Source organism: Schistocerca cancellata, chromosome 1 (genome assembly GCF_023864275.1).
Source record: "Schistocerca cancellata isolate TAMUIC-IGC-003103 chromosome 1, iqSchCanc2.1, whole genome shotgun sequence".
Taxonomy (NCBI): domain Eukaryota; kingdom Metazoa; phylum Arthropoda; class Insecta; order Orthoptera; family Acrididae; genus Schistocerca; species Schistocerca cancellata.
Window position 1 is genome coordinate 775,707,884 of NC_064626.1, and position 26,842 is coordinate 775,734,725.

General features: G+C 45.3%; 1 protein-coding gene across 1 annotated transcript in view; it reads left to right on the forward strand.

Moving 5' to 3' along the window:
• Positions 1-26,842, forward strand: part of LOC126187306 (BTB/POZ domain-containing protein Tiwaz) — a 191,082-nt gene that overhangs the window by 159,123 nt on the left and 5,117 nt on the right. Inside the window, exon 3 of the mRNA XM_049928304.1 lies at positions 798-1,003. Coding sequence (XP_049784261.1) covers positions 798-1,003 — 206 coding nt within the window. The remainder of the gene's footprint in view (positions 1-797; positions 1,004-26,842) is intronic.

Genomic DNA, 26,842 nt, shown 5'->3' on the forward strand with positions numbered 1-26,842 from the left:
GCTTTTGCCCCATGCTCCTTTTTCCAGCGACGCACACCAACAAACAATCACACCCCACAAACGTTCTTGGGAGCTCTCGGCTCGTGGAGGGTGATAAGTATTGATACAGAATTCCTAAACACGAAACAGCAGTATGGTACACTTCGGCGACTACAGTCGTCAAGAAACACAGGAAATACATTCGCTGTTGCCAATATGAACCACTGGAATAATGACGACAATGAAAATTTGTGCCAAGCCGAGACTCTAATCCGAATTTCCCGCTTTACGCAAGCGGTCACCGTAACCGCTTCGGCCACCCGAGCACGTATCACGGCCAGACGCAAATTTCCACTTGTCACAACCTGCACTCGTACGTTACATGTATTCCCGTCCAGGAAGCACATATTTATTGACATAAGAGGACGCAGTATTGGCAAATAAATACGAAATAGCAGTGGCAGTGTTATTAAGAAGTGCGAAGCAATGTTCCTTCGGACTTGTATGCATATGTCTCCAGTGACCTCATTCTCGACGAGACGTTAAATACGCATCTTCTTTCGTTCCGGATTTCTGAAAATCTATCTCCGATACCGCACCTTAGTCACATAACCAGATTCGAGAAAATAAACCCATTTCGATGAAACCGCCACAGGTGAAAAAAGCACGTCATGACACAGTTTTGTTAAATAGCCAGATTTATTGCAAGCATTCTAGATGTATTCAGGTTGCTTAGTGTGAAATGTGTGAGTAATGTCCTCTGAAATGCTTCGAGTGCCTTGCCTGTTGTTACGCTCGGTGTGTATGCCTGCGCGCAGGTTCCCCGAGTCCCGGCTGGCGAAGCTGTTCAACGGCAGCATCCCGATCGTCCTGGACTCGCTGAAGCAGCACTACTTCATCGACCGCGACGGCGGCATGTTCCGGCACATCCTCAACTTCATGCGCAACTCGCGGCTGCTGCTGCCGGACACTTTCAGCGACATCGACCTGCTGCTCGAGGAGGCCCGCTACTTCGACATCGCACGTGAGTACCGCACTTCCCTCCGCATCCACTTTTTTCTGCTCATTTCATGTAATCAACAAGCTGCAGTTCTGAAATTCTGAAGGTAGCAACGATAAAACATAGGGAGCGATTACACTACTAGCCATCAAAATTGCTACACCACCAAGATGACGTGCTACAGACGCGAAATTTAACCGACAAGAAGAAGATGCTGTGATATGCAAATGATTAGCTCTTCAGAGCATTCACACAAGGTTGGCGCCGGTGGCGACACCTACAAAGTGCTGACATGAGGAAAGTTTCCAACCGATTTCTCATACACAAACAGCAGTTGACCGGCGTTGCCCGGTGAAACGTTGTTGTGATGCCTCGTGTAAGGAGGAGAAATGCGTACCATCATGTTTCCGACTTTGATAAAGGTAGGACTGTAGCCTATCGCGATTGCGGTTTATCGTATCGCGACATTGCTGCTCGCGTTGGTCGACATCCAATGGCTGTTAACAGATTATGGAATCGGTGGGTTCAGCAGGGAAATACGGAACGCCGTGCTGGATCCCAACGGCCTCGTATCACTAGCAGTCGAGAAGACAGGCATCTTATCCGCATGGCTGTAGCGGATCGTGCAGCCACGTCTCGATCCCTGAGTCAACAGATAGGGACGTTTGCAAGACGACAACCATCTGCACGAACAGTTCGACGACGTTTGCAGCAGCGTGGACTATCAGCTCGGAGACCATGGCTACGGTTACCTTTGACACTGGATCAGAGACAGGAGCGCCTGCGCTGGTATGCTCAACGACGAACCTGGGTGCACGAATGGCAAAACGTAATTTTTTCGGATGAATCCAGGTTCTGTTTACAGCATCATCATGCCCGCATCCGTGTTTGGCGACATCGCGGTGAACGCACATTGGAAGCGTGTATTCGTCATCGCCATCCTGGTGTATCACCCGGCATCATGCTATGGTGCAATGGGGTTACACGTCTCGGTCAAGTCTTGTTCGCACTGACGGCACTTTGAATAGTGGAAGCTACATTTCAGATGTGTTACGACCCGTGGCTCTACCCATCATTCGATGCCTGCGAAACCCTCCATTTCAGCAGGATAATGCACGACCGCATGTTGCAGTCCTGTACGGGCGTTTCTGGATACAGAAAATGTTCGACTGCTGCACAGGCCAGCACATTCTCGAGATCTCTCACCAATGAAAACGTCTGGTCAATGGTGACCAGCCGGCCGGAGTGGCCGTGCGGTTATAGGCGCTACAGTCTGGAACCGAGCGACCGCTCCGGTCGCAGGTTCGATTCATGCCTCGGGCTTGGATGTGTGTGACGTCCTTAGGTTAGTTAGGTTTAATTAATTCTAAGTTCTAGGCGACTGATGATCTCAGAAGTTAAGTCCCATAGTGCTCAGAGCCATTTTTTTCAATGGTGATCGAGCAACTGGCTCGTCACAATACGCCAGTCGCTACTCGAACTGTGGTATCGTGTTGAAGCTGCATGGGCAGCAGTACCTGTACATGCCATCCAAGCTCTGTTTGACTCAATGCCCAGGCGTATCATGGCCGTTATTACGGCCAGAAGTGGTTGTTCTGGGTACTGATTTCTCAGGATCTATGCACCCAAATTGTGTGAAAATGTAATCACATGTCAGTTCTAGTATATTTGTCCAATGAATACCCGTTTATCATCTGCATTTCTTCTTGATGTAGCAATTTTAATGGCCAGTATTGTAGTTATCTACAACTGGTATAGGAACCATACTGCAGTTACAAGGGGCGTTTTATTCAGATCCCAGTACACATATAGTTAATTAAATGAAACAACAAGTTCACTGTTACCAGTCACCGTTTTATTTATTTCCACGATGCGTTTCGAAGGTTTAAACCTCCATCATCGGGTGGATTTACATTAGTAAGTATTACATTTGTGTGTGTGTTGTGTTACGATTTTGGAGGAACTTGTGGCACTGCCTAGTAGAGAAACGAGACACTATTTCAGAATATGGTTTAGGATTACTTTTGACGAAAAATTAGCTGGTATCTAATGGTAAACATTAAATAAGTAAACTACAGTACCTTCAGTGGCCACAGGTTCCTTTTGCTGTCGTAACACATCACATGTATACTGCCACATTTGTAAACAAATATGGCGTCTGGAATCAGCTGGGTGCAAGGTTCGTATACCAGAAGAGAAGACATAATCACAAAGTGCAAAGAATATACATCGTAATAACATTATTACAGAATAATTGCTTTAAGCATTTGGCGGTGTTTGTTTTGAGGTGTCAAATATGTGTGTGTGTACTTCAGGTGGTATATAAATACAATTCTGACAAGTTAAAACAGCAAACATTCGTACTCGTTTATTCAATCAGGTGAAATGTTAAAATGGCTTAAACTTCATACTTATTGATAACAATTAGGTGAAATGTTACAGATTTTAATTACAAAGATCATATTTGCTACAACAGTAAAATCATACATACATTACACTCTTTAAGTGGGATTAACAAACAGATGTGAAGTGAGGGGCTGGAGGCAGAAGGAGAGGTAGAGAGAGAGAAAAAGTGTGTGTGTGTGTGTGTGTGTGTGTGTGTGTGTGTGTGTGTGAGTGAGTGAAAGGGAGAGGGAGAGGGAGAGAGAGAGAGTGAGAGGAAAGAGTGGTTATATGAGAGCAAACATTTACATGGCAAGGAGTCTTAAGATTGCATGTTGCATATATTAGCTGCCTAAAGGTTGGGGTAATACATTGGTTAATGCTATAAAATATGCAGATAGATATACATTTGTGCCAGTAGTTGATGTACATACAGTGCAACACATATAGTTCCCCACTCTTTTGGCTACAAAGCACTGTTTTTCACCAAAATATCCATTGAATGCGACGGTCTTGCGCCATTTACTGGGAGGGCCCTCTATTGGTCGACGTCAGAGCCAACGTCTGGGAGCATCAATAGCCCTCCCCCCAATCATCCACGTACTGCTTCCTGCGGAGCGCGTCCTTCACTGAGCCAAACCGATGGAAGTCCGAAGATCTGAGATCCGGTCTGTAGCGTGGATGAGGGAGAACAGTCCAATGAAGTTCTGTGAGCTCCTCTGGGGTGCACGGGTGTGAGGCATTGCGTTGTCACAGATAAGGCGAAGCTCGTTTACATTTTTGTTGCAACGAACACACTGAAGTCGTTTCTCCAATCTCCTTAGGAGGGCTATGTGAGAGGCGTTCAACGAATTCGAAAGTAAAGTTCTATGTACTGACTTGGCGGAAAATCCTAAGAAATTTTGGTCTTATGTCTAAGCGGTAGGTGGATCAAAACAAAATGTCCAGACACTCTGTGACGAAGATGGTACTGAAACAGAGGATGACAGACTAAAGGCCGAAATACTAAATTCCTTTTTCCAAAACTGTTTCACAGAGGAAGACTGCACTGTAGTTCCTTCTCTAGATTGTCGCACACATGACAAAATGGTAGATATCGAAATAGATGCCAGAGGGATAGAAAAACAATTAAAATCGCTCAAAAGAGGAAAGGCCGCTGAACCTGATGGGATACCAGCTCGATTTTACACAGAGTACGCGAAGTAACTTGTCCCCCTTCTTACAGCGGTGTACCGTAGGTCTCTAGAAGAGCGTAGCGTTCCAAAGGATTCGAAAAGTGTACAGGTCATCCCCGTTTTCAAGAAGGGACGTCGAACAGATGTCCAGAACTATAGACCTATATCTCTAACGTCGATCAGTTGTAGAATTTTGGAACACGTATTATGTTCGAGTATAATGACTTCTCTGGAGACTAGAAATCTACTCTGTAGGAATCAGCATGGGTTTCGAAAAAGACGATCGTGTGAAACTCAGCTCGCGCTATTCGTCCACGAGACTCAGAGGGCCATAGACACGGGTTCATAGGTAGATGCCGTGTTTCTTGACTTCCGCAAGCCGTTTGATACAGTTCCCCACAATCGTTTAATGAACAAAGTAAGAGCATATGGACTGACCAATTGTGTGATTGGCATGAAGAGTTCCAAATAACAGAATGCAGCACGTCATTCTCAATGGAGAGAAGTCTTCCGACGTAAGAGTGATTTCAGGTGTGCCGCAGGCGAGTGTCGTAGGACCGTTGCTATTCTCAATATGTATAAATGACCTTGTGGATAACATCGGAAGTTCACTGAGGCTTTTTGCGGATGATTCTGTAGTATATCGAGAGGTTGTAACAATGGAAAATTGTACTGAAATGCAGGAGGATCTGCAACGAATTGATGCATGGTGGAGGGAATGGCAATTTAATCTCAATGTAGACAAGTGTAACGTGCTGCGAATACATAGAAAGAAAGATCCTTTGTCATTTAATTACAATACAGCACATCAGCAACTGGAAGCAGTTAATTCCATAAATTATCTGGGAGTAGGCATTAGGACTGATTTAAAATGGAATCACCATATAAAATTAATCGTCGGTAAAGCAGATGCCAGACTGAGATTCATTGGAAGAATCCTAAGGAAATGCAGTCCGAAAACAAAGTAAGTAGGTTACAGTACACTTGTTCACCCACTGCTTGAATACTGCTCACCAGTGTGGGATCCGTACCAGATAGGGTTGATAGAAGAGATAGAGAAGATCCAACGGAGACCAGCGCTCATTGTAACAGGATCATTTAGTAATCGCGAAAGCGTTACGGAGAAGATAGATAAACTCCAGTGGAAGAATCTGCAAGAGAGACACTCAGTAGCTCGGTACGGGCTTTTGTTGAAGTTTCGAGAACATACGTTTACCGAGGAGTCAAGCAGTATATTACTCCCTCCTACGTATATCTCGAGAAAAGACCATGAGGATAAAATCAGAGAGATTAGAGCCCACACAGACGCATACCGACAATCTTTCTTTCCACGAACAATATGAGACTGGAATAGAAAGGAGAACCGATAGAGGTACTCAAGGTACCCTCCGCCACACACCGTCAGGTGGCTTTCGGAGTCTGGATGTAGATGTAGATGAGCGTAGCACAGCTGCGTGCTCTAGCCGGCACGCGGGAGATCGGGCAAGTTATTGTGACCTCGTTGCGATGATGACAGTCACCTGCCCCAACGACTCTCCGTGCTTTTGTCCACTGCCAGGTCTCCGTAGACATTCTGCCAGTGCTTATGAATATTTGCGATGTTCTGGTTTTCCGCCAAAAGAAACTCAATGACAGCTCTCTGCTTGGAACGCACCTCCGTTGCAGACGCCATTTTGAAGGCTACGTATAGCGTAGCCACCTATCGGCACTTCATGAAACTATAGGGGCTGAAGCGGGAATATTTCACGATATCCCACGATAAATTCCACATTTTTAAAACTGAAACAGGCCAAGATAAAAATGTGTTGCGTTACTTATTGAACACCTCCCGTGCAAGAGTCGAATAGCATGAAAGAAAACGAGTAGCTGAGGAGGAACTGAGACATGCTCCTATCCATGATGCTATTTACTCAGTCAAATGAGCAACATGTGAAGGAAATCGAGTAGAAATTTTAAAAGGGAATTAAATTTCAGGGAGAAGAAACAAAAGCTTTGAGATTTTTCACTGATATTGTAATTTTATCAGAGATGAGAAGGAATTTGCAAGATCAGACGAACGGAGTGGACAGTGCCTTGATTAGAGGTTATAAGGGAAACTAGGATAATAAAACAGTCCACTTAAATCAGATGATGCTGAGCGAATTAGATTAGAAAATGAGACACTAAAAGTAGTTGGCAGAAAATTAACTGACGCAGGTCTAACTGAAAGGGATATAAAATACAGACTGGAAACAGCAAGATAAACGTTTCTGAAGACTCGAAGTCTGTTAACATCGAACATAAATTTAAGTGTTAATAAGTCTTTTCTTGAGGTATTTATGTGGAGACGTGAAGCCTTCTACGGATTAAAACGTGGCCGATAAAACAGTCCAGAGAAACTTCTGAAATGTGATACCGCACAGGAATGCTGAAGCCTAGATGGGTGGATCGGATTACTGATGAGAAGGTTGTTGTTACGGTATTCGGTTGGAAAACTGGTTGAATATAGATAGCTTTTCACGGTGGTCAGTCCTGTTCAAGCCTCTTCATTCCTGCGTAACTACTGCATTATACAGCCATTTAACTTGCTTCCTCTGTTCGTCCCTGGGTCTGGCCTATTCATTGTAGTCTTCTCCTGCTCCCCACACTTCCTTAGGTTACCGAACTGACGGTAGGCATTCTGGAGACGCACACAATGATTCCAGGTTCAAATCGCCGTGGCAATGTTATGCCACGTAAATGACTGCCTTGGACTCAGGTTACGAGTAGTTTACAGTTTCATCAACCGAATACTAATTACATAGAGCAGTCTGTTCGCACTACCGTTAGATAACGGGCTGAATTTTAAGGCTTATGCGTGTATTCCCTCTACACCTACATACATACTCTGCAAAACACCATACAGTGTATAGCGGAGTCATTCCCTTTCCTGTTACACTCACGAATGGTGCAAAGGAGAAACGACTATTTATACGCGTCCGTACGTGCGTCTCTTAATTTTTTTTTATCCTGCTACGTGCACGTTGCCGGCAGTAGAAATCTTCTCGGTCAGCCACAGATGCCGGATCTCTAAGTTTTTTGTGTACTGTTTCGTGAAAAGAGAAACGTTTTCCCTCCAGACATTTCCGTTTGAGTTCACGAAGCATCCCCGTAATATTCAAGTGTTGATTGAACACACAGGTGACAAATCAATCTAGCAGTACGCCTCTGAATTGGCTACCTTCTGTGCTATTATGCAGCGGTTCTTTCTATGTATGATGCAAGTTTCATAGAGTTTTAATACTTGTCGCGAGCGCCCCCCCCCCCCCCCCCCCCCACACACACACACAAAAGCGAGCAGCCGCGTGGGATTAGCCGAGCGGTCTCAGACACTGCAGTCATGGACTGTGCGGCTTGTCCCGACGGAGGTTCGAGTCCTCTCTCGGGCACGGGTGTGTGTGTTTGTCCTTAGAATAATTTAGGTTAAGTAGTGTGTAAGCTTAGGGACTCATGACCTTAGCAGCGGTCCCATTCACACACATTTGATTTTTTTGAACTAGCGAGTATCGCACGCCAAACCATAAACAACAAACAGATACGAAAGAATTACGCTGTTGGCTAACATATTCCCTCTTATTAGTGCACGTCTCTGATACCGGCAAGTGTGTACGCACAGTACTCCAATTTTCACCGTTATTCATACACCGGTATCTTAATCTATCAAATAATTCCCCAAAAACCTAGAGTGTACGCCAGACGTAACATGCCTCTCATTGTGAAGGATAACTACTTGGGCACAGGAGATCGACATGACTGTTCCGATTTATCCTAAAGCCAATATTGCCACACGGTATCATGCTAAGCTGCTCCGAATATTACGGCTGCGTTGCGTGAGCGCTCCGTGGCACGTGCTAATGCGCATGCGCTGACGGGTACGATTACGGAATCACAGGTAACCAGTGGCCAGACTTCCGTGACGGGAACAGTTCGATGACAGGCGTGCTGGCAACACGGACAGCATTAGCGTCTCCAGACATTAATGAGTACACACGTTTGCGTGCTCTTCCCCGTGGTTCGCTCCACTTCGTCCGGTACGTTACTAGGTAACCGCCGTAGCGATGGCCGCTGCTGGAGTGTATTATGTAAATTTTTAATTTAAGCTCCTATACGCTCGAATAAATTTACATTTCTTTAACAACTTTGGGCGTCCTAAAGGACGGGTGTTTTTGCTTAATGGAACATCGCTGCATCAATAACGTGTACCAGATTCCCGGAATTATTACACATGCTAAAAAGTAGTTTTGTTGGGAAGGTATAAATGGCTGGGATCACACTTTCAAAAATCTTTGCTCGATCCCTCAATTTGACTGCAATATTGCACACAGTATTCCGAATTACTATTGAAAGTAAAAGGTAACGTTTTATAAACTTCCGTTGTCTATCAGACGTAACCACAACAGAAACAAAAAGCGGAATAAACTCGGGTAAATAAATGTATTATCAAGTTCTTAAGGTCGTTCACAGATCATTACAGTCCTCAAGAACGTCGTCGAACGTTCGATATAAATTTCTTGTGCTGATGTTCTTCTGAACTATCCATGACGCGAAAATATGCTAATATTTGATACTGAAGGTCCGCGTCTAATTGTAAAGTTTATAGGGAAACTATGCTCTGTTAGCCTCGAGCAAAGTTTGTTTTTCCTTTGAAATGAAAGACGAAAATATAAAAGATCAGTTTTGTCTCAGAAGAACAGTGCCAAAGTAATGTTACAAAAATATATCTATCCTTTCTAGTTCCCTCACATTTTGCAAAGTATCTGGAAGGTGAAAATGTGATCCTGGCAATGTGTTCTCTCTTTCTTTAATGATTATTAGTGCTACGTAATCGCCGAGGTCTAGTCGCGGTAGCAAATGATGGGACTACTGACCGCTAGTTACACTGCCCAGCAGAATTAAAGGATCACTCTTTCGAAACCCAGTAATTATATCCCATTGCGCAACATAAATTTGATATTTCTCTCAAAGCTGCCAACAACCTTCTTCTGTAACGGTGCAAAAGTGTGGCGCCCATGCGACGTCGTCCTCGGGCCCGTCGACGCTTCAAATATTGCCGGCCGAAGTGCCCGTGCGGTGCTAGGCGCTGCAGTCTGGAACCGCGAGACCGCTACGGTCACAGGTTCGAATCCTGCCTCGGGCATGGATGTGTGTGATGTCCTTAGGTTAGTTAGGTTTAACTAGTTCTAAGTTCTAGGGGACTGATGAGCACAGCAGTTGAGTCCCATAGTGCTCATAGCCATTTGAACCATTTTTTTGAGCTTCAAAAATTCAAAGTGTCAATGCGTACGAAAAAAAAGGCCGCAACACAGAAGTTCATATGACGTATAAAGTGTGTTAATGATGTCCCATTAGCATTAAATTTCATCAAAATTCTGTCCAACATTGATAGCTGAGTGAGTAGAACTTCAAAGCGTCTCTCTAAAGCCACCAGTTCGGCAATAACTTCGGTGGCACCCCGCCCTCCTCTTCCCACATTTATTGAGGATTTTAACAATGTGCTTTCACAGAGGGAACCTTCGAAGTAGTGCTGCGTGGCTGCATTAAGACAACTGGCACCGGAGGTGTACCAAGTGGTTGCCTACCTGCGCCTAGCACCTGTGTAATAGTACAGTAACTGGTCATTCTTGCTACACTATGTGATCAAAAGTATCCGGACACCCCTAAAAACATGCGTTTTTCATATTAGGTGCATTGTGCTGCCACTTATTGCCAGGTACTCCATATCAGCGACCTCAGTAGTCATTTGACGTCGCGAGAGAGCAAATGGGGAGCTCCGCGGAATTTACGGACTTAGATCGTGGTAAGGTGATTGGGTGTCACTTGTGTCATACGTCTGTACGCCAGATTTACACACTCCTAAATATCCCTAGGTCCATTGTTTCCGATGTGGTAGTGAAGTGGAAGCGCCAAAGCGTACAGGCCGACCTCGTCTATTCACTGACAGTGACCGCCGACAGTTGAAGAGGGCAAACATCTATCCAGACCATCAAACAGGAATTGCAAACTACATCAGGATCCACTGCAAGTACTATGACAGTGAAGCGGGAGGTGAGAAAACTTGCATTTCATGGTCGAGCGGCTGCTTATAAGCCACATATCATACCGGTAAATGCCAGACGACGCCTCGCTTGGTGTAAGGAGCGCAAACATTGGACGATTGAACAGTGGAGAAACGTTGTGTGGAGTGAAGAATCACGCACGGTACACAATGTGGCGATCCGATGGCAGGGTGTGGGTGTGACGATGCCGGTGAGTGTCATCTGCCAGCATGTGAAGTGCCAAGAGTGAAATTCGGAGGCGGTGACGTTATGGTGTGGTCAAGTTTTTAATCGAGGTGGTTTGCACCCCTTGTTGTTTTGCGTGGCACTATCACATCACAGGCCTACATTGATGTTTTAGGCACCTTCTTGCTTCCCACTGTTGAAGAGCAATTCGAGGATGGCGATTGCATCTTTCAACTCAATCGAGCACCTGTTCATAATGAACGGCCTGTGGCGGAGTTGTTACGCGACAGTAATATCCCTGTAATGGACTGGCCTGCACAGAGTCCTCACCTGAATCCTACAGAACTTCTTTGGGATGTTTTGGAACGCCGACTTCGTGCCAGGCCTCACCGACCGACATCGATACCTCTCCTCACTGCAGCACTCGGTGAAGAATAAGCTGCCATTCCCCAACAAATCTTACAGCACCTGATTGAACGTATGCCTCCGATAGTGCAAGCTGTCATCAAGGCTAAGGGTGGGCCGACACCATACTGAATTCCAGCCTTACCGATGGAGGACGCCACGAACTTGTAAGTCATTTTCAGCGAGGTGTCGGGATACTTTGGATCACATAGTGTATTTACACACAACACGTTATATTTGTCTTTGTTGCGGTTCAACTGCCAACCCTTGTACCAAGCATCGATTTACTGCAGGTCTTTCTGAATTTCACTACATGCTTTTAGTCTTGTGACTTATGTATACGCAGCAACACCATTCTCACAGATCTTCCCACGTTACCCATCAGGTCATTTGCATATTTTGTCGACCGGAATAGCGCTATAACATCTCCCCCCCTTATGAGTTCTCTCCCTCCGTCGGTCCCCCACCCCCCACTTCGTTTCTTCTCTCCTTCCCCCTTTTTTCCCCCTCATCTTTCCAGGTCCCCCGCCCCCCCCCCCCCCCCCCATCTGCCCTTGGCTGTGGTGTGTCATCTTCGTGCTAACTTTTTAGTGCAGTGTTTCAAGTGAGTGTTAAGTGTTGTGCGTCTTTTCCAAAGTGTTGCGAACAAAAACCGTACTGTCGCTGGGTGTGATTTTTGTATCTCTTGCCAACAGAAAGCAGACTGTCGCTGTGTTTGTTTTTTAATTGTCTGTCTATTATTTTACCTGTCTGCTTCCTGTGTATTTTAGTAGCATCGCCAACTCTACGTTTTATGTTTTAACTTCCTCAATTTTCCGCCATTTTACAATTTAAGTCATCGTTTTTATCGCCTGCTTTTACTGTTTATTATCTTCTTCTTATGTTTTAAAAATTCTGTAGGGTGAAGAGCGGCGTACTAAGCTGCTGCCAGCCCGCCCCCTTTTGGGGGAATCGAAACTCAATAAAGGAAAAGGAAAGCGCTATAAAATTGCTACATTGCTCGGGTAGACTCATAGCTTCTCCTTCGTCTCAACTTCTCTCTTCGTTAGAAATGAAATGCTAGGTTGCTAGGTTTATTTTGCTAGGAACTCATCAATCCGATCACAAAGCCGGTCTGATGTTCCTTATGTTCGAATTTTGTTCATCAGGTGACAGTGCGGAAAACAGTCAACGCGGCATCAATCCGGGCGGTGCTTTCTACTGCCTTCTGGCTGTCTTGGACGAACAGAACGAGCTACTCTCCACGCGATCGCTGTTTGCGGAATCCGTACCGAATCCTACACACAACGTTTTCACTCTGCAAGTGGATCATAATGCGCGAGCATGTAACGTGTTTTGCAGTTCTTTAACAGCCTTTCCGCCCGTGTTTACCCGGTCGTTGTCGCAGAGTGGTGATTTCCCGCAAGTCGGCTGTTTGCAGAGATTCGCGAGCTGGCGGCGGGCTGCGCTGCCAATTAACGCCGGCGGCGGCCTCGTAAGTCTGCGCGGGCGGCGATGGCGCGATTAGCGAACCTCGCGCCTCGCGCCGCCCGCCAGCGCGGCAGCCATCGCGATTTAGAAGCGCGCGTGCACAATAAATCGGCGCCGCCGAATAACGAACTAATCGCCACGGAGCGGGCCGCCACGCGGAGCTTCGCGCGCGCCCTTATCACCGCCAATTACTCAGGCCCGCCGAGCGTAAATTGGTTTATAACGCCGCCTATCTCCGCAGCAGCGAGCCGGCCGCAATAAACTGGGCCGCCCCGGCCGGCTGACGTCTTGCTCACACCTCCCGCCGACAGCCACGCCTCGCGCACCGCCACTGCTCCCTAGCACTTTTGTTCTCTCGCTTTTATGTGCGTTACTCACGGCCGGGCTCCCCGTAATGGCCGCTAACAATGAGCCTTATTATACTGTTACCTTTTTTCTGTGTGGTTGAAATTCCTGCGCCATGACGCCAACCAGTTTTCCAAGAAACTTCGCTTGAAGTGACTAGTTTCAATCACAATTAACTGAACCAGCTGGTAATAGACATAATAACGACACATTGTCCGACTTCGTTGTGTGTTGTTATTTGATTGGTCCATAACTTCGTAGCTTTTTTGTTTTCCATTTTGGTATTCCTAATAGCTCTGAGCTCTATGGGACTTAATTTCTGAGGTCATCAGTCCCCCAGAACTTAGAACTACTTAAACCTAACTAACCTAAGGGCATCACACACATCCACGCCCAAGGCAGGATTCGAACCTGCGACCGTAGCGGTCGCGCGGTTCCAGACTGTAGCGCCTACAGCCGCTCGGCCGCTCCGGCCGGCTTGGTATTCCAGTAGAAGTTTCTATGAATTTATTTATCGATGGTCATTTTTTTTATTTGTAGTTCACTGTTGGTATTTGAGTTTAAGCACTGTTATTTTGTCATTTATAGATAGTGAGTGGAGCTTGGACGCTATAAAATGGAGTGCCAAGTGGGAAAATAGGAACATTTCTGATATATTCTTAGTCTGAGATCAATAGAGGGGTAACAGCAGCGGTAACAGCCAGAAACATTTTCCCCGTCTATGGGTATAATGCCTTCTGCCAGAGCAGGGAAACAAAATGGTTTTCTCGCTTTAAGGAGGACTGTTTTTATACTGGATACTCTCCACGTTTCCTAAGGCCTTTGAGGTTTGATGACGATAGTTTAAACACATTAATCAACGAAGGGTTCAAGTCAGTGTACTTGGGAATTGGCAAACGTGACCAACTGTGATCATTCTACCATCGTGCGACATTTGCATGCAGCTGGGAAGATTCACAAAGCACTTTTATGGGTATCGCACGCTCTAAGCCAAAATCACAAAAAATCGGTGTGTTGCCGTATGTGTATCAGTGCTTGCTCGACATCAGTTGGCTCGTGGACAACACTGATCATTCCTATCTTGTATCGTTACTGGGGACGGGAAATGGTGTTTTGACGCTAACAGAAGGAAAAGAAAGGAATGTCCGAGTCGAAACAAAGCGCAACACCCCATAAAAGACCTACGGCCATCTACAAAAGATAATGTTATGCATTTGGTGGGACAGCGACATTGTGGCGTACTGCGAATTGCTCCCCCGAATGTCACTACCATCAGCACTGACATTTATTGCCAACAACTGAGACGCCCTGCAGACGCAATCCAACAACAACGACAAGGAACACTCCGTGAAGTGATGCTGCTCCGCGATAACACCCGGGACCATTCCGGCAGACTGACAAAAAACACTATACACGAGTTGCGTTGGTAAATCATTCCAAATCCACGCTATTCACCTAAACTTCCGCCCTCAGATTTTCACCTTTTCCGCTCTCTATCTAACAGCCTTCAAGCAACTTTCTTTAAGGATGAAAACGCACTCCGAACATTGCTGGACAAGTTCATCGCATCAAAACCACGTGATTTCTACAATCGCGGAAACTAAAATATACTCCAGCGGAGGCAGCCTGTCGTAAATTGTGAAGAAGAATATCTGTTGCGTTTATTAAAAGAATGGAAATCACTACGAACTTATGCACCAAGCCAATACGCTTCCTTTCTAATCAGTGGTGCAGTACCGCGTGTAATTTGTCCCTCAAGCTGGATTTGATCGTCGTCGGCGAGTGATATCTCGTGCGACGCCATAATATCTCAGAAAACGAGATGAAGGAATGCATCAAACGGGAAGGTCAAGCCCCCAGAACACCTGGAAATACACTCCTGGAAATGGAAAAAAGAACACATTGACACCGGTGTGTCAGACCCACCATATTTGCTCCGGACACTGCGAAAGGGCTGTACAAGCAATGATCACACGCACGGCACAGCGGACACACCAGGAACCGCGACGTTGGCCGTCGAATGGCGCTAGCTGCGCAGCATTTGTGCACCGCCGCCGTCAGTGTCAGCCAGTTTGCCGTGGCATACGGAGCTCCATCGCAGTCTTTAACACTGGTAGCATGCTGCGACAGCGTGGACGTGAACCGTATGTGCAGTTGACGGACTTTGAGCGAGGGCGTATAGTGGGCATGTGGGAGGCCGGGTGGACGTACCGCCGAATTGCTCAACACGTGGGGCGTGAGGTCTCCACAGTACATCGATGTTGTCGCCAGTGGTCGGCGGAAGGTGCACGTGCCCGTCGACTTGGGACCGGACCGCAGCGACGCACGGATGCACGCCAAGACCGTAGGATCCTACGCAGTGCCGTAGGGGACCGCACCGCCACTTCCCAGCAAATTAGGGACACTGTTGCTCCTGGGGTATCGGCGAGGACCATTCGCAACCGTCTCCATGAAGCTGGGCTACGGTCCCGCACACCGTTAGGCCGTCTTCCGCTCACGCTCCAACATCGTGCAGCCCGCCTCCAGTGGTGTCGCGACAGGCGTGAATGGAGGGACGAATGGAGACGTGTCGTCTTCAGCGATGAGAGTCGCTTCTGCCTTGGTGCCAATGATGGTCGTATGCGTGTTTGGCGCCGTGCAGGTGAGCGCCACAATCAGGACTGCATACGACCGAGGCACACAGGGCCAACACCCGGCATCATGGTGTGGGGAGCGATCTCCTACACTGGCCGTACACCACTGGTGATCGTCGAGGGGACACTGAATAGTGCACGGTACATCCAAACCGTCATCGAACCCATCGTTCTACCATTCCTAGACCGGCAAGGGAACTTGCTGTTCCAACAGGACAATGCACGTCCGCATGTATCCCGCGCCACCCAATGTGCTCTAGAAGGTGTAAGTCAACTACCCTGGCCAGCAAGATCTCCGGATCTGTCCCCCATTGAGCATGTTTGGGACTGGATGAAGCGTCGTCTCACGCGGTCTGCACGTCCAGCACGAACGCTGGTCCAACTGAGGCGCCAGGTGGAAATGGCATGGCAAGCCGTTCCACAGGACTACATCCAGCATCTCTACGATCGTCTCCATGGGAGAATAGCAGCCTGCATTGCTGCGAAAGGTGGATATACACTGTACTAGTGCCGAAATTGTGCATGCTCTGTTGCCTGTGTCTATGTGCCTGTGGTTCTGTCAGTGTGATCATGTGATGTATCTGACCCCAGGAATGTGTCAATAAAGTTTCCCCTTCCTGGGACAATGAATTCACGGTGTTCTTATTTCAATTTCCAGGAGTGTATATTCATGCACATGTCGTAAGACTGTTACACAATTCATTTCGGTCGTGCGTGTGCGTGCGTGTGCGTGCGTGCGCGTGTGTGTGTGTGTGTGTGTGTGTGTGTGTGTGTGTGTGTGTGTGTGTGGGTGGGTGGGTGGGTGGGTGTGTGTGGGTGTGTGTAATGTAATATTTGTGTTGTATGACGATGATGATGATGATGATGATGAGAAAAGGTAGAGGATGATACCCTGTGCCGACACATAGCCTACTTCTCCCGAATAGCACCGAGGGGGCCGCCTAGCTTAATCTCTCCATCCGACGGACGGATCACCATCAGCAGCGTCACGCGCCCTCACTTCATGAGACACCGTGGAAAAGTTTTGTACTTAAAGTAGGACGTTGGCGCAAAGTCTGGTGATCAGGAACTTTACGCTCCCGCTTCCCTTACCCTTTTTTCCACCACCAGGATTCGAACTAGCTTACCCCCGGGTTTAGTGCCACCTCACAAGCAAGCATTAGCCGCGGAGGCGGGTACTTCTGTGCTTTTATGTAACATAAGCAATTGCTTTTGCTGCAAATACCGTTTACGTGCGAAAACATAAAAAATCTGGTTATTTTGTTGTCAACAGAACAGTCTTCATCGTGTCAAAGGCAACAGTTTCCTCTTACTCTTGATAAATGCCAAAGTTGTTCATCAATAACAGAAACATGTAGCGGAGTATTGAAGCGATGAGCAAGGGGTATTTTTGTTTTGCGTTTTTTTTTTTTTTATTTTACCTTTCTTCGAAGAAGTTGTGTTTCTAGGGATAGCGCTATATCATAAATTTGAATTGCTTTTTTTAATTTTTACTGAAACATTCCTCGGTTTCACGTCATAAATCAACAATTTTCGAATAAAACCTGAATTAAAATTAGACAATTTCAATTTTGCTTTAAACACAGATTACTTTTACGTAACAGACAGGTGGATAATCACGTAGAGCAAAATGTCGTCAGAGTTTGTAGACGCTTCACCGCTTTCGATTTTTAGATGAACCGAGTAAGACCATCGTTAGGAGGAAACGCCTAATACGTATGCAACACAAGTAATGTACAGGTAATGTGGTTACTACTTTAACTGACCAAAGCTACTAGGAAAGTTATCGTGGTCTACACTCCCTTATTATAGTCCGTGATAGCCTAAGATTCTTTTATTACTCTAGTTGTGTCTGATGTTATTAACTGAGAATCAAATATTCCGAGCTGTACCTTTAAGGGATACTTTCTTCCCCGAGAGTGATCTCATAACGTAATAGTATTGCCAAACTGCGCCGTGATTCGTACTGCTTGTTACACTTCTAAAACAGACAGGATGTGGCAGATCGTTTTTCACAGGCATACCTCTAAGACGTCAGTGTAAGCTGAGGTACATATAATGAGATGGCGACCACTTTACATTTATTGTCCCCATAGCTACATAAGTAGCTGTATAGTAAAACAGGAGAGCACCATTCCATGCGAGGCTGGGCCCAAGAGGGTTTCTCCCAGGCACTTAACTGTGAATTGCAAAGTAATCATGTAGATTTAGATGTAACACGGCATTCACAACTGTATTTTCCCATCGGACTTCGAAACTGGATACGCCACTTTTCCTTCAGAGAAATAGTCAGCTAACTCTGTGTCATCGCTGAGTTGTTCGTCGTGGTGACTCTTCTACAAGCATTATTTTTAACACTTCTAGATACTGTAACAAAACCTGCTCTCTTCTTACCCCCAGCGCAACATATAACACACTTTTTATTTCCGTCACAAGACAATTTTTAGATGTTTTTGCCATATCAGGACTGCATATATCGATTTTGAAACGTCCAAGAAGAAACGAGTGATCTTGTGAGTAGGACAAGCACAGTCGTGAAGTCGCGTAATACAACAGATATTTACTAAAATAAGAAGCACCGTGAGTCAAATATCCAGCGTATTTAGTTGACAGATTTACACTTTCATTGTAATATGATAAAGTGACATTATTGACCAGTATTCTTGAGTAGAGAAAGTAGAATATTGTCGTTATGAATACCATCTCTTACAAATTATTCATTTCAAATTATTCATACATATTGGCATTACGTAGAAACACCAGAAAGTAATCCACCACTCTCAATAAATGGATCTCGGATGACTTGTTTGAGAAGTCATTACGTCAATAGTAATCGCAAAATTACATCCCGTTGGTTCAAGAACGTTGGTTACCAGATCTTCGAAACAGTTTTAAAACGGGGTTTTAGCATTCCGTAGAGATGTAAGTGATCAGAAACGGACGACAGCTCTCTTCTACGACAGTGTGGAGAGAAGGAACCGCCACGACATTCGCCAGTAATGATTTAAGGAAATACGAATAGTCTAAACTGGGACGGCTGAACAGTGATTTAAGCTGACCACCATCCCCTCGTTAGATTTGGTAACACAGTGTATAATGTTCGTCGGTCCATGTTGGTCGTATAGTAGTTCAAACTTGCGCCTAAGTAGTGTCATAATTTGTTCTGCTACGACTTAACTATGACAATGTCAGGAAAATGATTTTTACTCGTTAGCTGCCCAAAAATTCTTTTCTGGCCCAGCGAAAACGGAAAGGGATATGAACAGTGGCGTCGTCAGAGATATTATACACGTTTTAGATTGAAGAAGTCCGGAGAGGAAATCGGCTGCTACTTTTTTAAAGGAACCGTCCCAGCTTCCATATTAAACCTAAATGTGGCTCGCAGGCAGGTGTGTGGAAGCCGCTCCTTCTGTATGAGGTTGTGGTGCCGTAACCAGTTTTCCACCTCAATCGGTTTGGTTAAAGAGTAGCGCTACAAATACAGAGTTGTAATTCGTTGCTCGAGAAAAGTATAGATGTGTTTCTACTTCATATGTACGCAGCAGAAAGTAAGTTCCACTCTAAAGCCCAGCATCCAGTCTTAGCTCGCCCTGAGAACAAGGCTTTATGTGCAGAACGTTTTATTCGTTGTGGTAAGACCGCTCTCACTCGAACAGTTATTGCTGTCGTTAGCGTTTCCTCCGTACACTGCTTCCAAAATAATTACAGCCAAGAATGTCTTCTGGCCACTCCCGGCAGCTGATGCGGCCTGCTCGTCGTCTTCAAATTAATTGCCTCTTATCCGCCAGTCAGTAATGCTAATGGCAGAAACGTTTTCCTATTACGGCGTCTTTAAGACTACAGCTCATTTCCAAGTATCTGAGGATCACGACCACTTAATCTTAATTAAACACAAAGAATAATAATTTTGACCGTAAAATATGTAATACTTCTACCTGCGGTCACCACCATACGTGCTGAGATCTGATGTTCCCTGTATTCATACATTTATTTATTTAACCTGATCGATTAAGACCATCAGGCCCTCATGTACATCGGACTGAAGTTTCACACATACGGTCCATTCTTTACATCATAGGTACCTAAGCAATATCAATTTTAATACGACAAATAGTATTAAAATGGTTTGGGTGTCTCAAATGGCAATGTGCGTAAATAATACCGTCTATGAACTCAAATGGCTCTAAACACCATGGGACTTAACATCTGAGGTCATCAGTCCCCTAGACTTAGAACTACTTAAACCTAACTAACCTAAGGACATCACAAACATCCATGCCCGAGGCAGGATTCGAAACTGCGACAGTATCAGCAGCGCGGCTCCGGACTCAAGCGCCTAGAACCGCTCGGCCACAGCGGCCGGCGTCTATGAACTACTGAAATTAATATTGGCAGTACTTGTAGTACTGAAGAGCCAAAGAAACTGGTACACCTGCCTAATTTCTTGTGGGGCCTCCGCGAGCACGCAGAAATGCCGCAACACGATGTGGCATGGACTCGACTAATGTCTGATGTAGTGCTGGAGAGAATTGGCACCATGAATCCTGCAGGGCTGTCCATAAATTCGTAAGACTAGGAAGGGGTGGAGATCTCTTCTGAACAGCACGTTGCAAGGCATCCCAGATATGCTCAATAATGTTCATGTCTGGGGAGTTTGGTGGCCAGGAGAAGTGCTTAAGCCGCGAGGGATTAGCCGAGCGGTCTGAGGCGCTGCAGTCATGGGCTGAGCGGCTGGTCCCGGCGGAGGTTCGAGTCCTCCCTCGGGCATAGGTGTGTGTGTTTGTCCTTAGGATAATTTAGATTAAGTAATGTGTAAGCTAAGGGACTGATGACCTTAGCAGTTAAGTCCCATAAGATTTCACACACATTTGAACATTTAGAAGTGCTTAAATCCAGAATAGTGTTCCTGGAGTCACTCTATAGCAATTTTGTACGTGTGGGGTGGCGCGATAACGATAATGGCAGATATAAAAATGATTTGTAGGTATACAAACAGATGTTTTATGATATAGGGAGTTCTGGGGAAACGAAATTTAAGGAGACTGCACCAGATAAGTATTCTGGTAAGTGAGGAAGATCTGGTTTGAAGGAAGAATATATAACATACGGATAACGAATGCGTACAGGCGCAATGGTAATCCGTTTTGTTGCTTTACAAGATGCGTCATTAACTGTCTTCTGAAGCTGGAGATGTTACTTAGTTCTCCAATATAATGCAGGAGGTTGTTCCAAAGTCGGGTTCCTGCTACTGCGCTTGTCTGCACTCAGCCATGATAGCTGTGCTTATGATGGTGAAATACGTTCAGAGAGTTGGTCGGACATCACAGATATAACGAACTAAAGCATATAAACATTAGTTTTAATAGCTTAAAGAAAACACCGGTCTTGTAAACCGGAAATAAGTCTAGCCCCCACTTTCAAAACTTCAAGGGTGGAACAGGCATTCGTAACCAGTTCCAAGCGCTGTGAGCTTACCTGGGAAAGACCTTGCAGGATATCTTCGCTGTAATCAATAAGTGGGAGCATAAGTATTTGTACAGGTTTATTTTTCAGATCAAGAGGGAAGAGCTTTTTATATTTTTATAGGGCATGGAGAGATGCGATGTTTTCTGCAGTCACATGCTCAGTCAAATTTAGATTTGCATCTTTTATGACTCCTAGACTCTTTGCTGAAGGAAAAAAGTTGAAATTTGGCCCATTTAGGGTTAAAGATAGTAATGATTCCCAATATTTCTGGCTAATGAGTCTAGACTAACTAACCAGTATCGCCTGAAATTTGGATGAGTTGAGCTTTAACACCACATCCTGCGCCCACTTTGATAGTGCCCACTTGTCGTTATTGAGATTTTCGATAGCGGTCTTCAGGATTATTGGTTTTTCAGTTAGATACAACTCGAGGTCACCAGCGTACGTGTAGTATTTGCAGTAGAACAAAACAGATGACACATCATTACGTACAATCAAAAGAATATAGAACGTAAAACCGAATCCTGGGGGAAAGCTGATTCTACCTGCCTCCTTTGTGACTTTATGGTGCGGACATGACGCCACATATGAACGAAATCATTTCACTGCACGTGGCGAGAAATTTAGGCTGCTAAATTTGACAAGGAAAATGTCGAAGTTGAAACCGTCAAGTAAACGTGTAGATTAAATACGTAAGCTGCTGGACTGTCTACATACTGCAGCTGGTAAATTACGTTTCTGATTACATTCCGACTGAATAGTGATTCTACAGCATTTTCTTAATAACCTAGCTTTTATTAATTTTTTTTAAGACATTCCCGCCACGTTAGACGAGAGAGAAGATGAGGGGTGCATTTTCTACACAGTCTGCCACGTTGGCTGGCACTAAATGGCAGCTGGCGAAGGAAGAACGCACATAGAGCAGTACTTGCCGACAGCTGCAGAGACTGGCCCAGAACCGCATCCTCTCAAAAGATGTAAATGCCCTTATTTGAAGCTTTGTTTAGATAAATTTCATTTTCCTATCTGCTGCAAAAGACGTGCATAAAATGTATTTGTGAGTGGCGACTTGTGGCGATAAGCAGCAGTTCCCCATTCGAATTCAGCTCCGGCAAAAATTGTAATTGTGACCAACTTTCATTAAAGATTTGTTGAACCGTGTGAACTGTGAAAGAGGCAAGTCCTCTTTAGGTAGATGCTCCTGAACTGGTAAGGCTAAATTTTATTGGTGTAATCAACATTACTGTAAGCTTCATCTTTATTATAATCCTACTGAGTACTGCATATTGTGAATCTAGTGCTCATTTCCTAGATTTGCTTTTACACTATATTTCGACAGGATCGTTGCAACAGACCCATTGCTTCCACATTGCTCCCAGCTATCGTCCCCGTTGGTTCAGCACTGGATATGTCGCCATTCCGCCACCGTCGCAGCCATCTTTAGAGTAGGTTTCGCTACCTCTTGGACGGTGGGATATGATTACAACGACAATGAAAACACATGTAATCCAAGCAATCATGCTAGCGCCAGGACCGGGCGCACTTCCGCTCACTTAACCAGCTGCGAAGGGTTGACGTATGGCGTCACTTTGAAAGATTGTGGCACAGTGAAGTTGGAATCTCGCGTTAAGAGGCAACCAGCAGCGTAAGGACTCAAAACAAGAAACAGGAGAGCAGTAGAGGCCGGGGACGAGCCTGATGAATTTCAGAGTAATCATCATCAGCACGCTGTCCAGTCATTTCAAGATTTATGTTCCCTATCATCAACTTTACAGTTTCATTCTGTATTCTTTCTTGTTTATTGATGATTGGACACTGATCGTCACTGCGAAGGCATTCGATCACTGGCCGGCGGAAGACTTGCACCACCCGTATTCATGCCTACATGCCCTCCTGCACTCCGTAGCCTTGTTCTTATCGAACAAAGCAATATAGATTTTGGAACAGTAATTTATTGTATAGTTTCCTTTTGTTTTTATCAGAGGTATAGTCATATTTAAACTCTGTCCTCCACTTTTACTGCCAAAGTGTCCAAATCCTAGGTAAAACACAGTGGAAACTCATATTCTTCAATATGAAGATGGCTTGCTACAAATACCAAATTGGCGTGAAGTGTACTCCATGTTTCGATATGCAGACGATTAGCATTTCAGCATAACAGCTCAAGTAGGTTTGAGAAACTCTGTGTACATTCTGTATAGAATGGAAAATTGCTCAGCTGGTTTGACGTTCAGAAATCACAGTCACTTTTAGTTATTTGTGAGAAGGGCATGTCATGCGTCGTGTAAGAAGGATAAACTTCTACCAGCACGTGTCCCAATTAGACCGTGGCCTGAAACTGACAACGGCCCAGACAGCAGTGTGATGACCACATACCCTCCATACCCACATCCAGTGACGCCTATTTGTTGAGGATGACACAAAGGTCGGTCGGAACCACTGGGACTTCTGAGGCCTATTCTGATGGAATTGAGATCGAGGCCTATCGTGACTGTGGTTTCTCGTACGGCAATATTGATGCTCATATTGGTCGGGATCCTATGATTGTCATACGAACATAGAAATGGTGGGCTCAGCAGAGCCAGTCCGGAGCTCGTGGCCTAGTGGCTAACGTTGCTGCCTCTGGATCATGGAGTCCCACGTTCGATTCCCAGCCGGGTTGGATATTTTCTCGGCCCGGGGACTGGGTTTTTGTGTTGCCCTCATCATTTCATCATCGTCATCATCATTCGTTACAGTGACTAGAGTGGACTGTGTAAAAAATTGGACTGTGTAAAAATTGGGACTTTGCAGGGGTGCCGATGACCGCTCAGTTGAGCGCCCCACAACCAAACATCATCATCAGTAGCAGAGCCATGTTCAACTCCATGCAGGATCTCAACGCTTCCACGTGACTAGCACCTGAGAGGACAGATATAGTGTTTGCAGGACGACCTGTGGAAGACCATGGGCAGTCAGTACGGCGACTATTGTAAAATTCTAGTTCTCTTGACGCAGCAGCAAAGAGAGGCGCGTCCACAGTCGTGCACCCAACGGCACCACGTCTTTTTTTTTTTTTTTTTTTTTTTTTTTTTTTTTTTTTTTTTTTTTTTTTTTTTTTTCAAATGAGTCCCATCATCAGCATCACCAAGAACATGTCCGTGTTTGGAGGCTCCGAGGAGGACGAACAATCCCAGATTGTATTCGTCAAACGCATGCATGCCTAGGACAAGGAGTGACGGTATGGAGTGTTATTGGCTACATACACAATCACCTGTTGTTCGCATAGAATAGTCAGTAATCTGGACAGCAGGTCTGATTTTTGACATATTAAGATCTAACGTTATTTTTCAAGACCCCGTGTTGGGCGTGCCGCCAGGATCAATACGATAAAGATGGTGTTCAACTGCTGCCCTGGTCAAGACGTTTCTCAGTCTTCTCATTGAAGACATCTGGTTATGGGTTTAGGGGAAACTGGCATGCAAACACTCGCCAACCACTATGACAGACGTACTCTGCGTAGAGCTGAAACAGGATGGAATACAGGCCTTAGTTTGACGCAATGCCCAGCCAGGCTAAAGTCATTGTTGCCGCGAGATGCCAGCTGTGTATATTTATCCCGAAATCACTTACAACTTTAATCTTGCGTTCATCCTACTTCATTGTATACATAAATATTGTTTTATTGATGTTCTTAGTTGCATGACAAATTTTTCATCAGTGTACATTTAAATTTTAATGGAAAAATGACGAAGAAATATTAACGTAAAATGCTTAGAACCTGATGGTCTCATATGCCACTCCACACACATTCTAGAAAGTGATCACTTTGACGCACATCCCATGGCGCACTGGCGAAATATTCAAGAAATGTAATGCGATTTCTCGTAACCAGTCTTGAGAATAGTTCTTGTCGATATCACGAATCCGTTCAACTGTGTTATTTGTCTGTCTAAATGTTAAATCGCATTCGGGGAAGAAAGGGGTCAGTTATCTGTTCCATGCATACATACATTTGTATGCATGTACATCCCACATCTCTTGCTAAACCACTGGACCGATGTAAATCAAAGTAGGTACGCATATAATATACTCTTCACTTAAAACTTCCGGGGTAATAGGCCGTGGTCGATGTATAAAACTCTCTCCTGACGATTCGTCTCCGACTGCGGGAGACGTCCTCCGAGGTAAAGCGGCGAACTGCTTACCTCGGAGGATGTCTCCCGCAGTCGGAGACGAATCGTCAGGGGAGAGTTTTATACATCGACCACGGCCTATTAGCCCGGAAGTTTTAAGTGAAGACAATACCGGCTGTGAAAGCCTACATTGTATGATTATATAATTTACTGTTTGGAAAGAATCTCTGTCGGTATGAGAACCACCCAACTATCAAACGGGTGTGGGTGGGGGTGAAAAAGCAGTGTAGCGCACCTCGCAACAATACCATGCCCTAGTCCAGTGTTTGATACTAACGGCGCTTGGAGACTTGCCAAAAATTTTACTCAAAATTTCAAACCTCTAAATAACTTTTTCTCACTGATGACCCCCCACAAAATGAAGAATGGAAAAAATTTTGTCGCTTAGCACATTTACGCCGGCCAGGGTGGCCGAGCGGTTCTAGGCGCAACAGTCTGGAACCGCGCGACTGCTACGGTCGCAGGTTCGAATCCTGCCTCGGGCATGGATGTGTGTGATGTCCTTAGGTTAGTTTGGTTTAAGTAGTTCTAAGTTCTAGGGGACTGATGACCTCAGCAGTTAAGTCCCATAGTGCTCAGAGCCATTTGAATCATTTTTTATTAAATTTACACTGTTCATGCAGTAAAACAGCCACATGAAGCAAGACGTTTTAGTTTATTACTTCTTTAATACTAATTGTATTCGTAACACATTTTGCAGACAGTATCCACATATACTGCTGAATGTCTCACCAGATGTCTCACCAGCTGGGGCCAGTTGTAAAAATGACTGTGTGGACGATGTGACCTATTCTACACCTTATTTTAGATCTATGTGACGATGCTGTGCTGAGTATATTTATATGTTTTGACGATACCATTACGGTCTTATCAGTTTAGGACATGGTGTAGAAAAGATCTGAGGATGGTCATTACTGACTGAAACCGGTCATCGTCAAAAGAATTGATATTGAGATCAAATACTGGAATAAAAAACATTTGAGTGCTGAATGTGGGCCAGCCGTAGTGACCGAGCGGTTCTAGGCGCTACAGTCTGGAACCGCGCGACCGCTACGGTCGCAGGTTCGAATCCTGCCTCAGGCATGGATGTGTGTGATGTTCTTAGGTTAGTTAGGTTTAAGTAGTTTGAAGTTCTAGTGGACTGATGACCTCAGAAGTCAAGTCCCATAGTGCTCAGAGCCATTTGAACAATTTTGCTAAATGTGCCTACAATAATATATCGTAGTACGACACCTAATTGAGGAGCTATGAAGTCATAAACATTGAGATGCGTGAGAAACTGCCGCATCATGCATGACGGTGGAGGAGATTGAAAAGAGAGGGGAGGAGGAGACTGAAAAGAGAGGGGAAGGAAGAGATGGAATTAGAGAGGGGATGAGGAGATAGACAGGGGGGAGGAGCAGACGGACAGAGGGGAGGGAGAGGAAAAGATTAACATAGAGAGGCATAGGAAGGAATGGACAGAGAGAGGGGCAGGAGGAGATGGAGTGGTAGAGATGGACAGGACGAAGGAGGAGATGGACTAATAGAAGAATGGAATAAGTATATATTCGGTCAGCGCAGGGTAATCAAT